This window comes from Ostrea edulis, chromosome 4 (assembly GCF_947568905.1).
Source record: "Ostrea edulis chromosome 4, xbOstEdul1.1, whole genome shotgun sequence".
Taxonomy (NCBI): Eukaryota; Metazoa; Mollusca; class Bivalvia; order Ostreida; family Ostreidae; genus Ostrea; species Ostrea edulis.
In genome coordinates, this window is record NC_079167.1 from 89,765,039 (window position 1) to 89,783,616 (window position 18,578).

General features: G+C 33.9%; 2 protein-coding genes across 8 annotated transcripts in view; one reads left to right on the forward strand and one right to left on the reverse strand.

Moving 5' to 3' along the window:
* The window catches only part of LOC125669229 (uncharacterized), a 93,635-nt gene extending 88,678 nt beyond the window's left edge, over nucleotides 1-4,957 (reverse strand). For both annotated transcript variants that reach the window (XR_008802743.1, XM_056164237.1), the window contains exon 1: nucleotides 4,822-4,957. The gene's annotated coding sequence lies outside the window, so the exon portion shown is untranslated. The remainder of the gene's footprint in view (nucleotides 1-4,821) is intronic.
* The window catches only part of LOC125668374 (uncharacterized), a 37,743-nt gene continuing 23,880 nt past the window's right edge, over nucleotides 4,716-18,578 (forward strand). Inside the window, exons 1-7 of one of the 6 annotated variants that reach the window (XM_048902493.2) lie at nucleotides 4,720-4,884; nucleotides 6,779-6,900; nucleotides 7,628-7,936; nucleotides 8,298-8,433; nucleotides 10,425-10,457; nucleotides 13,857-14,017; nucleotides 17,580-17,722. In XM_048902493.2, the coding sequence (XP_048758450.2) occupies nucleotides 6,786-6,900; nucleotides 7,628-7,936; nucleotides 8,298-8,433; nucleotides 10,425-10,457; nucleotides 13,857-14,017; nucleotides 17,580-17,722 (897 nt within the window). In that variant the 5' untranslated portion in view covers nucleotides 4,720-4,884; nucleotides 6,779-6,785. Of the gene's footprint in view, nucleotides 4,885-5,008; nucleotides 5,256-6,778; nucleotides 6,901-7,627; nucleotides 7,937-8,297; nucleotides 8,434-10,424; nucleotides 10,458-13,856; nucleotides 14,018-17,579; nucleotides 17,723-18,578 lie in introns of those variants that run through there. The other 5 variants (XM_048902495.2, XM_048902494.2, XM_048902496.2 and 2 more) reach the window with 5 other exon arrangements.

The following is an 18,578-nucleotide window of genomic DNA, read 5'->3' on the forward strand; positions in this document are numbered from 1 at the left end:
ATATGTGAGCCCCATTTCTCGTTAACTTGAGTATGACATCTCATGCCTGCATTCGGATATTTGATTGATCATATTATTTTCTTCTTTCGTAAAATATTATGTGAAAACTCCGGGACCGGTGGGACCGACAAATAAAAGCAATGCTAAAAGCCGGTCCCGGTCTCGACATTTTCCCTCAATATAGGCCTAGCTGCTTTAATCTACCTTTTCATTAAAAAAAAAAAATAAGGACGTGATACTCAATGACATCCCTTTGTATACATATATATTTCTAATTTATTGTGCGTGTGTTTTATTCCAGTTTTCCTTTTTATGTCAAAATTGAACTCAACTATGTGACATTTTTTCCCAAATGAACACATTACATTACATTTTCATAAAAAGATAAGGATGTAGAAGAGAAATAAAATATATGCACTTTTGTTTGTAATTACTGTTGCATATAGTGGTTTAAAAAAATAAATAAAAATTAATTCATGGTTTTCATTCAGGTCAAACACCTGACCACACGGTTGATAAAATTTTCAAATTCAATGTTAGTGTATTCCGAACCCGGTCGCTGTACATACGGCTGACTGTTCTCTCTCTCTCTCTCTATCTCTCTCTCTCTCTCTCTCATTTGCGAGGGTATTGTGGGAATCGCCTAAAGTTGTTAAATTATGACGTCATATTAGTTGTTTTAATCAGTGAAGAAAAGCCGCTATGTAAATTAGAATAATACAAAGTAGCGTGCACGTGCAAAATATGAGAGACCAGAATGCAGATGTATGAAGTACTTTAGAAAATTATGTTCATTAGTGAAGTAAAAAGAAAAAAATGTCCTTAAATTCTATGATGATTTTTGAAACATGAATAATTATTGATAGCGATACAAAATTAATATGCATTCTTGTCCACACGCACCCCCCCCCCCCCCCTTTCCAGAAAGATTCTGAATATCAATACAAGAATAAAAATGTTCAATTTCATTTTTGTGCCACTGTAATCGGAGATTCGGGGCGCATATATAGTTTTTGATCTGTCCGTCTGCAAAATATCAAATAAGAAAGGAAGAAATATTTTTATAGGTATTATTCATTGGTTATATGCAAATATATGTAAAATGTATCCACGTGTAAAGAGATCGGGTTCGGAAGACAAACCATGAATTTTGACTTGAATAGAAGAAATAAAATAAATGAACAAATAAACTAACTGTAAATTACAAACAAATACGCCGGGATAAATACATATATATTATTTCTCTTCTACATCCTTATCTTCTAATGAAAAGGTAGTACAACGCCTTCGTTTGGGAGAAAATGTCACCTAGTACTTTGAGTTCGGTTCTGACATAAATATAAAAGAAAATTGAAATACCCCCCCCCCCCCCCACACACCCCCCCCACACACACACACACGCGGAGGTTGACAAAACACGGACAATCACGGACGCACGGATGCACGGAAATAGATAAAAATAGTACAAATCACGGATTCATTTTGCACGGATGATAACATTTTCCGTGCATTTTTTAAATATAGAATATGCTATTGATCTGTGACTTCGAACATACTCTGATTTTTTTTTAGGGTGCATGTAGGTAGGGGATATGTAGGTAGAATCTACCAGTCACGGACATTTTCCGTGCATTGTGACGTCATTCTAATTGTTATACACTAAATTACAGACGGAAGACTATATTTTTAGAATAATATTTTATTTTAATCGTTATTTCTTATAATTCAATAAGAACAATTTACAGAATTTCCGTAATTTTGTCGTCCGTGACTTTAAAATCGTCCGTGAATCTGTGACTTTAAAAAGTCGTCCGTGACTTTTTGTTTATCCCATTTCCGTGATTTTATGTGTTTACGGATGTAATAAATGTGTTTCTAGATTTTAATTTTATTGATCCGTAAAATCTGTTAAAAATGGAATGTCAGTTTCATATCTTTATCTGTAAAACTTTATCACAATGCAATGTCAAATTCGATTTCGTCCGCTGTTCAAATAAGCATTGCAAATATAATGCATTCTCCAGAACAAAATATTACACTGTTCACTTTATGAATTCAGATGTTCAGAATACAATGACAAGTCAGTAGACATAATACACTTTTTGTAATTCACGGAAAATTGTTATCCGTGCAAAATGAGTCCGTGGTTTGTATTATTTATCAAATCACAGACAGATTTTTTTTCAATATATATGAAATAACGATACAATACTTGTAATATGAAAGAAATATAGTCTTCCGTCTGTAAATTTCACACGTTTATAATGTGATGAAGGAATCAGAGAAATATTACATACAAATCACGGACACAGGTGCTTGTGGACAGGACTTCCGGTACCCCCCTTCTTTTATTTTTAAATGTTCAATTCCTTGGGTATATCATAATATATGATCGGTGATATGACATTTTTAAAAACGGTTTCTATGCGAGATTTGTGTATTCCATTGAAATAGATAAACTCTGAAGTTACATATTTTATCAAAAATACGTCCGAAATACCCAAGGAATTGAACATTTAAAAATAAAAGAAGGGGGGTACCGGAAGTCCTGTCCACAAGCACCTGTGCATATTCCCTGGGGTGTACACAAAACAATTCAAAGTATATTCAAAGTCACAAATCAATTGATTTTATAATTTAAAAAATGCACGGAAAATTTTATCATCGTGCAAAATGAATCCGTGATCTGTACTATTTTTTCGATTTCCGTGCATCCGTGCGTCCGTGACTTGTCCGTGTTTTGTAAATGGCGCACACACGCACAATAAATCAGAAATATATATATGTATACAAAGGGATGCCATTGAGTATCACGTCCTTTTTTTTTTTTTTTTTTAATGGAAAGGAAGATTAAAGCAGCTAGGCTTATATTGAGGGAAAATGTCGAGACCGGGACCCTTTTAGCATTGTTTTTATTTGTCGGTCCCACCGGTCCCGGAGTTTTCACATAATATTTTACGAAAGAAGAAAATAATATGATCAATCAACAATCAGAATGCAGGCATGAGATGTCATACTCAAGTTAACGAGAAAAGGGGCTCAAATATTCCGTTAATTTCTGTTTTTATCGAATAAAAAAATCTGGGACCGGGACCGAAGACCGGATTTTAGTCACGAGACCGAAGACCGGGACCGAGACCGGGTTTTAGTCAGTACCTGGACTTAATATGCGAAAAATAAAACACGATCAGACGGAAACACGGTAGAGAGAACCTGTTGAGCAATGGACAGTTCCAGCACAGTCTCTTTAATTTAGCTTTATACAGCTTTATCAAGCTAGATAGTCTTGGTCAAACTGGGCATAGGAATATACGTCCGTTCAATATCTGGAGAACTCTTTACTTGACAGACATCAAACTTGGTACACTAGTACATCTTTAGGAAAGACCCCAATTAATTAATTTTGAGGTCACATGGTCAAAGATCAAGGGTAAAACTGGGCATAGGAATACACGTATACTGTCCATTCAATATCTGAAGAACAATTTGCTTGACAGACATCAAACTTAGTACAATTGTACATCTTAAGGAGTAGATAACCTCTATTGATTTTGAAGTCGCATGGTAAAAGGTCAAGGGTCAAACTGGACATTGGGATATACTATCCGTTCAATATCTGGAGAACTCTTTGCTTGACATACATCAAACTTGGTACACTGGTACGTATTAAGGAGTAGATGACCCCTATTGATTTTTAAGTCACTTGGTCAATCCACTTTGGAAATAAAGATAGGCCTATATATTGTCTGCTCAATATTTTGAAAGGGTTTGGCACTTGTATAAGATAAGATAAGTTTATTCCAATTTTGGGCCCAGAGGGCATAACAGTAAGACAGTTTATAAAGAAGGAAATTCAAAAAAGAAAGAAAGTTTACAACATTAACTACAGGTTACATAGACTGCAAACTGCGTGTGGATGCAGCATGTTGGGGAAACAAGTACATACATATATGCATTGCTAATCATGTATATATACAAGTAGATGGACAGTATCAGTATTATACCAATATATGAATAATAAACTATAATGATTTTTGCAGTTTTAAAGCATCACTTCCTTTTCTGAAAGTTTGCACTAAATATTCACTCAATTTGACAATTACTGGTTTGTCTTCATTAATCATCAACCAAGTAAATTTGTCCTTATTTGTTAGATAAAATTTTTGTTGAGCTTGTATATACCATTAAAAAACATATTTCTCTCTTCAACATAGAATGGACAATCAGTAAGGAAATGAAATTCATCTTCAACACAATTAAGGTCACATAATTCACATATTCTTTTGTTTCTTTCTAAAGAAATCTTCTGGCCAGAATTGGTTTTTGTAAATTCATATTTTCCTCTTTCATGTATACATATGTAACCCTTTTCAATTTTGCACTATAGGGGGCATGCATGTTTTACAAACATTTCCTGTTAATTTTACGTTTTAAAAAACCAAACCAACAAACATCAACAACCCCAAAAATAAAGAATTGAAATAAGAAGAAGAAAAGAACAAAAAAAAACCAAAAAAAAAAAAACACAACAAAAAACTCCATCGTAACACCCCCCCCCCCCCCCCCCTTATGATTATCACCTCTGATTTCTTCTGTTAACATTTCTCATCATTTTCTTTATATTACTTTATATTAGTGAGTTTAATGAAAGCGGCACACGGGATTTCAATTGAAACGGACCAAAACTACTTGGTTGTATTTTTGAAGAGCAAGAGGGGGCGATACGACTAAGAGACCGCTTGGAGTGTATAATTAAGTTGTACTAAGTATAAGTTTGTTTTCTATCACGTAAATAAGATATATATAATAGAATGCCCTCACCTCTTTTGGATTACTAATTAGGCCCATTGGAAATGTAACAAAACTGGAATTGGTGGACTGGAGGTTGGTTGAAGACAAATCATGAACTGTTGTGTGTGTTTGAGTGCACAGAGTTTCCGGTCGGATCAGTTCACGGGCTTATAGCCTTTCCCATCGTGTGTTTACTAACCGAGACTACTCGGACTTCAGTGATAAACAAATGGAATTTCCTACTTTACACTAGGATGGTTCACAATTAATGTGCTAATAACTGGTGTACTTTCGTTTGAATAGAACAAAAGTAAATAGGGACAAAATGAAAATAGGAAATACATCGGTATTATTAGAGCTTTGATAATTTTTAAATTTATGTTATGAATTGAATCATGTAGTTGTAGGCCTACATCTACGAAGACTAAATAATACATCTGTCTATTCACTATTTGTGACAAAAGGTAATGTGATTATGTGTAATATCTAGTTAAGTTTTGGTTGTATACATGTTGGTAAAAAGGTAATATTTGATGGGTCCTACTAAACAATTATAAAAAATCCTGGGGATTTTTAATTATTACAAGTGTGTAGGCTGTTTATTCATGATAGGGCAAATATCAAACTAAGAAATTTTCTTACATCTTTAACCCATTTTATTGAAGGAAAATGCCTTCCTTTGGTGTTTGTTAATTTTTGCTATAAACTCGATCCCGATTTATTATTATATAAAACTCAGAGTTTCGTGATGATTCATATTTACCAGTTGTCTATTTTAAACATATGAAAATTTGTTTCTTGACAAATTAAACAAATCTAGACGTCATTACATACTGACTGTTGAAACGTATTGTTCATTGTGACGACATAGTAAAGCAAAACAAATTTCGACGTCATAAGACACTGAACGTTAAAACATAGTGTTTACAGTGATGTCATTATTACTTACAAAAACAAGGTTATCCTGATAAACTTATAGAACAATTTGGCTAAACGTTTATGCACAATAGTGAGTGATGTAAATACCCGAGGTATTCGTTTGTTGGAACTCAGATCCTACTTACAAAAACAAGGTTATCCTGATAAACTTATAGAAAACGGAATTGAAAAGGTAAAGAGTTATGACCGCTCTCAACTACTTGCTACAAACAACCGGGAAAAAGACAAAGATATAATTCCATTTGTACATACGCATACCCCGCGCAATAGAAATATCAACTCAATAGTTAATCAATTAAACAATCTACTGAAAGACGACCAATCAACCCAAAATATATTCAGAAAAATAAAATTCATCAACAGCAAATGTCAACCGAAAAATCTGAAAAGAATATTATGCCCTCCATATCTTAAAGACAATCACAAGGTCACTAAGTGTGGGGATCCACGATGCGGGACCTGTCAATACATCACGGAAGGATCACAATACAACTTTAACGGACGGATATTTAAAGTTAATGCCAACATGTCGTGCGATAGCAAAAATGTCCTGTATGTCATTATATGTCCTGTATGCAAAGAATTTTATATTGGGGAAACAAGCAACCCGTTTCGAGCTCGCATGCGGGTCCACAAACAGCATATCCACAATCCGGAATACAGGCAAATTCAACTAAGTGAACATTTAGATGTTTGTGGACAAAAACAATTCAATATATTTCCATTTTACAAGTTTACAGGTGGAAGTGACATTCAGAGATGTGAAAAGGAAAACAATTTCATTAATATGTTCAAACCTAAACCCAATAATTCAGTTTAACGTTATCATATTTGTAAATGAAAATGTTTTCACACATTACTTTATAATGACATCACTGTAAACACTATGTTTTAACGTTCAGTGTCTTATGACGTTGAAATTTGTGTGTATATATATATATATATATATATATATATATATATATATATATATATGAATTAAATTAAATTAACAAAGCACAAATGGGAAAACAGGTGTTTTATTTTTTTTCGTATTTGTATTTTCCAGGGATTCAATGGGATATGTGGATGACAAAATGGGAATGTGTGGAGTTCTACTGCTCTTGTTTACACTTCTGAATCTTTTTACCATTAACGATACCTGTCTTTACAACTGCTGTAATTGTGGAGGTATGTGCATTGTCCAGCCTGTCAGACAGATTTAATGGTACACCTAGTGACCTGTATATAAAACATGCATGTAACTGCTATACGCTTTATGAAATTGAATGATCTTGGTCATTTACCTTGATCAAGATTAATTAAGATGATATGGCCCTATATCCATAACCCTTTTTTGGGCTCATGTAGATTAAATTGAGTCCTAGAATCAACAAACTTTGTTAATTGTTCATCTATATAGACAGGTAAATTGTAGCTTAAAATCAGGTCATTAAAACTTTTCAAATGGTAATTATTTAAAAACAACGTTTTAAGGGAATCCCTACATATGTTAGAGAGTAATGTTCAACCCTGTTATTAAAATAATCACATCAGGAAATGCACATTTTGTTTTCATAAACTGTTGCTACATAACAATTAATGTGAACACTTCATTTGTTTCTAACATTAATGATATGAATGTGCAGTATTGTACTACAAACTTTGCAAAGACTTAACATGCACATCACAGAATAAATAGATTGAGGAATTGTATCAAGGGAATGATAATTTAATTACCTCGGACCTAAAAGTGAAGATATTGGTGCAATCTTTGCACCAATTAAGGTTGACATGATATTGTGTCATGCACTTTTATCTGTGTATAATGAATAAACATCTGACGGGCGTATCATGTGTCGTGGCGATGCACTCTATTTCATTATATACAATGAAATGATATTTTTCTTTTGAATAGAAGTTTCCCCTGTGAATGTGTACACCACTATGGGGTCCACTTTAGAACTGACCTGTAGGATCCAGGAAGACAACAGCTCTTACCACCTCATGTTTGTATTTGACAATAACGAACATAATGAAGTGGACCAATCGAATTTCATTATACGAGACAAATACGAACACGATCCAGTGGACCAATCACATTTTTCTACACGACGCAAAAATCCCATTATATTGAACAAAACCATTAAGAGTTTTGATGATGAGGGCAATTATATTTGTTACAAAGATGACAAAAAAGTGGGGTCAGCCTTCGTAGAAATTGAGTGTAAGTTTACTCTACTGTGATGTAATTCAATTTAGAATTCTTTTTCTATACAAGATATTTTCAAAAATATATGTTAGTTTAATGTACAGGAGTATTTTATGAACAATAAATATTGTCTAATATACTGTTATGAACTGTTAGAATTATTCTTAATTTTATGAATTTGATATGTCTAGTAAATATCACATGATCATATCTTTCATTTGGTTTGTTAAAGAGTCAGTATTTAAAAAAAATCGTAAAGAAACAAATGAACATAAAAAAATATTATAAATGATGAATTTTTTAATGATACAAATTTTGTGCACTGTAAATGTGATGCGACAGTATACTCTCGATATAACCTCTCTGTGACCTTCAGATCCCATTCAGGCTGTAAATGACAGCGACTTCCTGTGTGAGCTGTATGACTGGGACCAGTCTCTGTCCTGTTCCTGGAAGATTGGCACCTACAGGAAGGAGTCCAACATTGAGGTCAAGGTCATCGCGGGTACAATGTAAGTACAGTAAAATATCTCTATCTCGAAGTCCGAGGGACCTCGAAAAAACTTCGAGATATGCAGGTGTTCGAGATATCCAAAATCCATCTTGAATATATTTTTTGAAGGGGGATGTTTGATGGATAGTATGATATTTGCATTATAAACAACAACCCCGTTGTTGTTCCTTATAGTTTAATGCAAGTTGATAAATTGATATGGCGGAATTTCAAAGACAAACATTTCGGGTTTTTTTAATATAAGTATCCCATTGAATTCACAATGTGTTAAGATGAACATGCTTGTATGCTTACTTTAAGGTTACTAATGTCTAGGCTCGACTGGGATGTAGCTATTGCGTTTTAGTGAGAGAACCTATCACGTAAGAAACAAAAAAGACAGATTAAAAAAAACCAAACTTTTAAATGTTAATTAGATAAAACTTCGTGTTTTCTCTGTCCTAGTTTTAATGATGAAGCGTGTATTATTAAATGCATTATCGTTATTATGAGCATTACCTTCAAGCACACTTCGACAATTTTATGCGTTTTTCTAACCCACATATTAATGATATAACGTGTGTCATTCCAAACACCATCCCTGAAATCGGGCGTGTTAGTTCTTAATTGGCGGTGGACTTGTAGTAATGTTGGAAGGCTTCACTAATCACCCAAGCTGTTGAACCATTTATTGTGACCTGTGTCTACTCGGAAAAGGCGAGCGTGGATTAGCGGTCATTAATTATAATTGGTGTAGCCGCAGGTGTGAATTTCTGACTTACGATGCCAGGTATGGTAAGCAGAGCGGAAAATTGACTGCACTTCGAGATAAACCATGTGAATTTAGGGCATGGGACCTTGAAAATACTTCGACATAGGCGGGGTATTCAAGATTACCGTGTTCGAAATATCAGAAGTTTTTTAAATCATTTATATAATGAAAACGGCCGGGACCGGCGGTCGACTTCGACTCAAGCGGGGTATTCGAGATAAACCATATTCGAGATACAGATATTTTACAGTATATATAGAGCAGTAGATCGAGGGTTTATTTGTAGTTCCTGAAATTATGCTCAGTGCATGTATCTACAATATACAATCACCATTAGGATTGTACAGAAGATTTTCTCACTGAAAGCTGTGTGGTAAGTTCGCTGCTCTGCCAATCCATTGTTGGCTTAGCTCCCAGCTTAAGTTAATACTGTAGCAATTAGGATGCACTGTATAGTACTGTTTCATGAGATAGTAGTGATGTATATACAAACTTTAAAAAGTGGTTAAGCATCATGTGACTTGCTCTTTGACTGGTAGTAGTAGTAGTAGTAGAAGTAGTAGTAGAAGTAGAAGTAGTAGTAGTAGTAGTAGTAGTAGTAGTAGTAGTAATAATAGTAGTAGTAGTAGTAGTAATAATAGTAGTAGTAGTAGTAGTAGTAGTAGTAGTAGTAGTAGTAGTAGTAGTAGTCATTGTAATAGTAATAGTAGTAATAATAGTCGTAGTAGTTGTAATACATGTAGTAGTAGTTGTCATAGTTGTAGTAGTAGTTGTAGTAGTAGTCAATGTTTGACATAAAAAACTGTTACATTTCACAATTATAGTTATGCAGAATCAGAATGTATAATACAAGGAAATGTGTCAAATTAGTTGTTTCATATTGTGACCAGTCATGCATATTGTTTGTACTCTATTTTGTTAGACAATTTTGACAGGAGTTATGGGACTTTGTTGAATTTGTACATGCTACACTGTAGGAACACTTTGTGGATGCAACTCCTCGGACACCGCTCAATGGATTTTGTTCATATTTTGTGGGATTGTTAGTCATCATATGTAGTTGATCATATTGCACCGCCATTTTGATTCGACAAATGTTACAGGAGAGTATGGGACTTATGTGGACTTTTTTGGTGGGGGACATATGGCTTGTTTTAAAATTGAATCAAACACTATAGAATGCATTATGATATAGCACTTCGATATGAATACAACAACAGATGATGTTTCTTTACTAGAAAGCACTCTGGACAAGAGGAAAATATAGGCAGGCAAGTGTGCGGTCAAGTACTTATTCTGAAATCTTAATCAATGGATGTCATCAGATGCTTAGTTTTCACAAACTTCTTCCTCATCAATCTTCAAAATTGTGTTCTAAAATGCATGCAAGGTTATGGTTCATCTCAAATTGAAATATGATCAAATTATTTGCCTTGTTCAGTCTTGATTCCTAACATTCTATTTAATCAGTTTGCATTAGACTTACTAATTCTGATGAGTCAAGGGATTGTTGGTTCAGGCTCTAGAATTTACATATATATATCATGTAGTGAATATACATTGCTATATCTTCTCTATTACATGCCTCATACATGTAGTATCGTCTTAAAAAAAACCCGGCCTGGATGCATAGTTACATGAATACGAAGCACGGGGGACTTCTACTGATATTTTGATACTTATGACTCCTAAACCAAGGGGGTCAGACCTCAGCGAAGGGGTATACAGACTATGCAGTCAAAATGCAATGTTAAATTTTTGAAATCTTTTTTTTTTTTTACTTCTTTTAAAAACATCTAGTATGGTAAGTCAAAGCAGCATAGTTGCAATGGTCCCAAAGGCCACTAAGGAAGTTTATCATGTCTTGTACAGGGATTCTGCTCTTAAGGAGGAATAATGCATGGTCATATAATAATGATAATAATAATAATAATATCCTTTATTTATACAGGATTGCACAATTAGTTGTATAAACTAGTTTACATTGTGGTCCTGTCTATAACATATCATCGTCGCAAACCACGGTTTTGAGTCCACTCACGCTCCCTCATGATGGAGAGAATCGAATAGAAGCACCCGCGGGTAACCGACGATGATAACATATATACATATCGAGAACATAATATATCACAAAGCATGGAAATATCACAATTTATATACATACAGATAAAAACTAAATGAAAAGAGACAATAAACACACGAGTATCATTGAGTGTCAAAATAATGTTTTAGATAGGCTGATTTAAAAGATGTTGTAGTTGTACATTAATGTAGTTGTATAGTTGTATAATAATGGCCGACTTCCTTTTGAAACATTAATGAAAATTCGAATATCAATAACACTTGCAGAAATAGAATTGCCTTACCTGGATAAAATTCGAATATCAACACTCACAGAAATAGAATTGCCTTACCTGGATAAAATTTGAATATCAATAACACTCGCAGAAATAGAATTGCCTAGCTTGATAGCTCAGTATGTTAACATGTCGACTGCTGATCAGTAGATTGTGGAATATAGTCTTGCATGGCTTTAATTGCCTTTCAGATTACTTTGTTATAAAACTGCATATTTAACTAAATAAGGTAAATTTGAAAGTTTTCATTTTTTAAAACTTTCTATCCATATCTGATTTCTCTGACGTGTTTATATCCTTTAAGGTAGGGGCTTTATGGCCTAGTGAAATTCAATTTAGAAACGTCTTTATACCTAGACATCTTTTTCATTCTTGACCCATCTGTTGCCTATGACAAAGCATAATTGTGCCGTGTCATAGAAACAATATCACTGACCAACCGAATAGTTAGTAAATCTGAGCCTGTCATCCAGGAACCAGTAATTTGTTTACATGTTAATCCTAGCAAAATATCATCAATAATCATAATTACTAGAGAATGTTTTATTTTTAATGATTCGTAGCATATTCAATAAAGTGTGTTTGATGAGTCACTATCATCATTGGCTGAAATTATTTTTTTTAAGGAAAAAAAAGATAATCATGAGAATATATATGTGCTGGTTAAGTAACTGAAAGAGTTTCCATCCTGATGTTGGTAGAGTTATGTCCCTTAGATTTATAGGGTTTTAAACAATCTAAATTGTCTGACAATTATCTCATTTATACATGAAAATTTTGACTTGAAATGTAATATAAATACACCCTGGGACTATGCAAATGTTTGTATTATATTTGTATATGAATTTGTAATGGAGTAATAGCAGAAGAAATAAATGTGATGGATCATATTAAAGAGATATTCTATTCTCAGTGTTCTTTGTTGCACGATGCATAAGTGCCTGTTAAGGCCCATGGGCCTCTTGCAAATACTGTGGAATCATTAGAATTCGTGGTGGTTCAACTTCCGTGGAATTCGTGGGTACCCCTCACCCAGGAATTTACATCCTCAACAAATAAAGACATTCCAGAGTTATCTTTATACAAATATATAAATCCATGAAATTACGTCCTCACGAACCCGTAGAAATTCAGCAATCCACGAAAATTGGCCCCCACGAATTTAAATGATTCTACAGTATAAATGTTTACATGCATAGGGCTCTTCAACAAGTATTTTGAAATGAATCTTTAAAACTTACCTTTAGTGATGTACTGATTATCGCCGACTTTCGATTGTTGGTCGCTATAACTGAAACGATGTGAATAATCGTCATTTTGAAAATCAAAAATTGCCGATGTCGATATTTTTTTTAGTAATACAAATATTCCTGCCGATACTTAACTAAAATCAAAATGGCTGACGAAACTGAATCATTCGATACGATTGAATTTGAATATTGTTTAATGTCCCGCTCGAGAATATTTCACTCATATGGAGATGACACCATTGCCGGTGAAGGGCTGCAAAATTTAGGCCTATATGCTCGGCGCTTACAGACTTTGAGCAGGGAGGGATCTTTATCTTGCCACACCTGCTGTGACACGGGGCCTCGGATTTTGCCTCTTACAACAAGCAAGGCTCTATTCTAACCCGGATCCCACAAGAACAACGAAAGTCGAGAGATATATCCCTATCCCGGGAAAACCAAATCGAAAGTATCGGATTATTAACTTCAAATTTCTAATGATTTTAGACGTCTCCATTAGTGAAAAATTCTCGAGAGAGAGAAATTGAACAAAATACTATCATTCAATCTAATGATTTTATTCTAATTAACTGAATATTTAGGGTAAAAAATAAAGTAAATTAATATATTTATGCCATAAATTTGAAATTAATAAAATTCGATTATTTTTCGATTAATCAATCGAATAATCCGATCATCAATTAATGTTTTATTCCTTGATTGCCCATCATTACTTACCTTTACAATACATGTACTTACTTTTCTAATAATGTCTACTTAATAAGATTGTTCTTCTTAAGTAAGCTTTGAATTGTTTTGTATCTCAATAATAACGTTCTTGCCCATGCAGTCACCAAAACTGGTGAAAGGTCTTAAAAGAAGTTTGAATTCCATCTTTGTAACACGATTGACTAAGATTTTTAGCTCTCTTCTACTCTAGAATGGCCGCTTGCTTTGCAACTGTCAGACCTTGACACATGTTACATATGTTGATCTTTAAAGCTGGCTGTCATTTCTTCTGATCAAGATATCATAGAGATAGGAAAATGTATTAAATTAAAAGCTGCCTCCTTCATTTTTGTAGGAATCATCCAAAATTAATCCCCTGGAGATCAAACATAACTTTCTGTGAATGGAATGGGTCGTTTGGAGAACCATATCAGTTTTCGTTTCATTTGACTGTGAATAACACCAAAATAAATCGAGCTGTGGAGTTCAGCTTTATAAGGGATTCGAAAAGTATAGGTAAGACTAAAGTTATTCGCTGGTGATAAATGAATCGGACATATCTTGATAGCGTGCAGTGTGTAAAAGTTATACAGTACCAATTTTGATGCACCAGATGCGCATTTTGACAAATAATGTCTCTACAGTGATGCTCAACGGAAATGTTTGAAATCCGAAATAACAATGAAGTTTTAGAGCTATTTTAGGGAAAAACAGTGTGCCAAAAAAGTGGAGTCAAATTCATCTAAGGATAAGAGCTATGCGTGAGGGAGATAATCCTTAATTTTGAAATGAATTTCTAAATTTTGTAACAGCAATTAAATATACATCCGTATTTTCAAGCTAGTAACGAAGTACTATCTTTACACTTACCTGTATCAACACTTCGCTACAAGTTATGCCCCTTGTCTGTCATCTAGTAGTGGAAAAATCTTATTTTCCTACATTTGCCTTTATAATTTTTTGAACTGTAGCTTTGACATTTGTTATTTTTTCAGCAATTGCTATAATGCCCCAGGGTTAGGCAACCCATAAACATGTATGGAAACTTGAAAAAGTAATATTAGCTGTCATTTTGGTGTCGTAAATTTTTGTTGTAAATTCGTGATTTGCTATTTCAATGACAGAAAAAAAAAAGTTTATAAACTTTTATTTGTGTTAGGCAACCTATTCAGAGTCTCTGAATGAAGCAAAATTACATTAATGTCTCCCCGTACAAAAATAGATTCCTATATAATACTATATATTCAATAGAACCAAAATCTTTATTTTGATAAATTAAAGTTGTATACAAAGTAACAAAACTATCCTAAGATCACATTTGTACAACAAAATAAAATATTCAGATTTAAAGCTTTATTATTGCCTTAACAATTAGCTATAATTCATAGTTGTAATATCTTACATTTAGTAGAGTAAAGAATGAAATTTTAGCTAATCATGCACGATCGATTGACCTTTGGCTAATATCAAAGGGGGATAATTCCAATTACAGTTTGATAGGTGTATTGACATGTTTCTCCACCTGTCAGTACCCTGTGGGTCAGATAAAATAATACTTATTGCAGGGTGTGATTTTTCCTCTTTTCAGAGGAAATCCTCTGATTTGCTCAATTTTTGAAAAAATGAAACACTCTGGATTTGCAGATCTAAATTAAGTGGCAGAAAATGATATTTTTCCAGGTAGGGTGAGGTGTTTTTCTCCCTTTTTGACCAGTTTTCCTGATTTCTGAGTAATTCAGTCACATCCTTGTTATTGGGTTAGGGTCATCTAACTACCCTGTGGGTCAGATAAAATAATACTTATAAGGTTAGGGTCATTCAACTACCCTGTGGGTCAGATAAAATAATACTTATAGGGTTAGGGTCATTTAACTACCCTGTGGGTCAGATAAAATAATACTTATAAGGTTAGGGTCATTTAACTACCCTGTGGGTCAGATAAAATAATACTTATAGGGTTAGGGTCATTTAACTACCCTGTGGATCAGATAAGATAATACTTATAAGGTTAGGGTCATCTAACTTGGTACATGTGTTCCTAATTATGAGAGGAAGAAAACCCATTGTTTTCCAAGGTTATAGGTCAAATGGTCAAGGTCAAATATACATTGTTGTTAGACTGTCATCAAAATGATGTTCCCAATCATCAATGGAAGTTTGAAAGATTTTAAAGGTCAAAGTAAGAAATATACATGTGCCACTGGGTGATTTTTTAAAGGTACAAAACAAGAAAGAAAGAGTACAATTAAGATTCGTTAGTCAAACTTGATGCACATATTCAACCATCATTGATTGGTTGTATTATGGTATGGTGCTAAATGTTTCTGTGTGTTTGTCTGTTGTCCATCCATCAGCACCTCATGGGAAGGATAAAATGCTAGGTATAAATAAATTTACAGATGTTTCTTGTGGAGAGAGGAAGATGCCTGTTTTTAGCCGAGTTGCAACGAAGTTGAACTCGGCTATTGGTTTGTTGATGCGGGCGGGCGGGTGGGCGTAAACAATTGGTTGGCGGATGATAACTCGAAAAGTTTACAATCTAATCAAATGAAACGTTGATATATTGTTGGGTACCAGGTAAGGAAGACCCCTATTGATTTTGGAGGAAATAGGTCAAAGGTCACAGTGACCGAATATAGAATGAAAATTTCAGAAAAATTTGGTTTCCTGATGATAACTCCGAAAGTTTAAATCCGAATCAAATGAAACTTTGATATATTGTTGAGTACCAGGTAAGGAAGACCCCTATTGATTTTGGAGAAAATAGGTCAAAGGTCAAGGTCACAGTGACCGAATATAGAATGAAAATATCAGAAAAATTTGGTTTCCGGATGATAACTCTGAAAGTTAAATCCGAATCAAATGAAACTATGATATATTGTTGGGTACCAGGTAAGGAAGACCCATATTGATTTTGGAGAAAATAGGTCAAAGGTCAAGGTCACAGTGATCGAATATAGAATGAAAATGTCAGAAATATTCGGTTTCCGGATGATAACTCCGAAAGTTTAAATCCAAATCAAATGAAACTTTGATATATTGTTGGGTATCAGGTAAGGAAGACTCCTATTGATTTTGGAGAAAATAGGTCAAAGGTCAAGGTCACAGTGACCGAAAATAAATTTAAAATTCCCAAAAAGTTTTGTTTGCGGAGGATAGCTCGAAATTTTTTAATTTGAATCAAATGAAACTTGGATATATTGTTGGATACCAGCAAAGCAAGGCCCCTATTGATTTTGGAGAACAAAGGTCAAGGTCACAGTGACCGAAAATAGATTGAAAACTTCAGACAAATATGGTTTCTGGACAGTAACTCGAAAAGTTTAAAACTGAAATTAGTTCTTCACAATTATAAATATGCCACATCATTCCTGACTTTACAATGTATCCCATGCAACTCGGCTCATGCACCCCTGGGTGCATACATTGATTTTTCTCAAGGTCATATAGTCATATTTTCAGGAGTGATCTTGAAGAAAAATCTGGATTAATAAAGTTTGGATCATAAAACTTGTGTACTTTAATTTCCAATGGTATTGCTTCCAAATGTATTTTCTTCTCAATTATGATTCTGTTAATTGTATGATATGCTGCATTTGAGCATTAATAGATCTCTAGTAATGTGATTTAAAAATATTTACAAGCTATTTGAATTATCAATCATTTGACATTGAAAATATACCAGTTTCGTACAGTTTAGGCCCAGATCTTCATTTCAGTGTAGGACAAATGTTCAGGAGCAATACTACACCAGAGAAATTGGATATGGATGAAAAGTGGAGGATAATGTACAATATGATATTTTGAAATTGAAAACTTTCAAATTTACTTTATTTAGTAAAAAAAAAGTGCAGTTGTAGTAGAAAACAATCTTAAAAAACTTTAAAACTCCTGCTGGACTTGAACCCACAATATACAGTACAGCAGGTGACATGCTAACCTACTGAGCTACTCAGCTAGGCAATGATATTTGAAATGAATAGACAGATATTGCTGATATTTATATTTTCATTTAAAACAGTTGGCCATTATAATGATGCAGAGTACCTCCTTAATGAGACTCTTTTATCTTTGGCAGTGAAACCAGCCCCAATATCACAGTTTTATGGTGATGACATCACAAACACTTGTTTGACTGTCAAATGGAATAACTCTGAGGCTGGTAAATACCAGATATTTAAAATCACAATGACCAACGAGTGGAACAGGGACAAAGTCGTTGTAAGTATAGAACTTTGATAATATTTGTACTGCACAGGCCATGGATATTCCCCTACACACATGGGTCATCATGGACCGAAAGTCCACACTTTTGACTGGGCTAAAAAAAAAAAAATGGCACCATTGAAGATATACTGGTTACTGCACCAGCTTCGAATCTGAAAGCCCTCCACGTAACTTACGGTGTGCGTGTCTTCAGTGTGTTTTTGTGGTGTCACATGGAGTATTAAATTTTATCTTGGGGATATAATGTACAGTGTATTTTTCTTGCAAAAATTCTATTGAGTTGGCCTATCTAAACTCTAAAGATCTATATTCCACGAGCAAATCTAAATGGAATGAGGTGATTTGGTGTTTTAACTATCAATTTTGTTAATTTTCAAATCATTTGTAATTTATGGAGCAATTCATACTGATATTAATTGACGTTGGTCCTTGTAAGATTGTTATATATGATTTGTTTCTTTGTTTATTTAATTGAGGGTATCCACAACGATGTTTCAAAAGTTCCGACATACCAAGCACATCGACAACTTTACAAGCAATCAAGTCTATGTGGCACTTTGTTAAAATTATACTGATCCCTTTCCCACATGACGTTCTGTATCTCTGATAATATACATGCTACACAAAGTGACGAGTTTCATCCAGCAAAAGATGAAGTACTAGTTATGTGTTACTTCTATGTAAGTTGCATGGACTGTTCAAAGCAAAGATGAAAATTCTTTACATTATAATTGTCCATACATGTCCACCATCGGGGAATAGTCAGTCAGTGAAGATAGTAGCAACTTTATGCTAGCATCAAATAGCAGTGATTGAACATGTTGAAGTGAAATTCGCAAGCATCATGGAT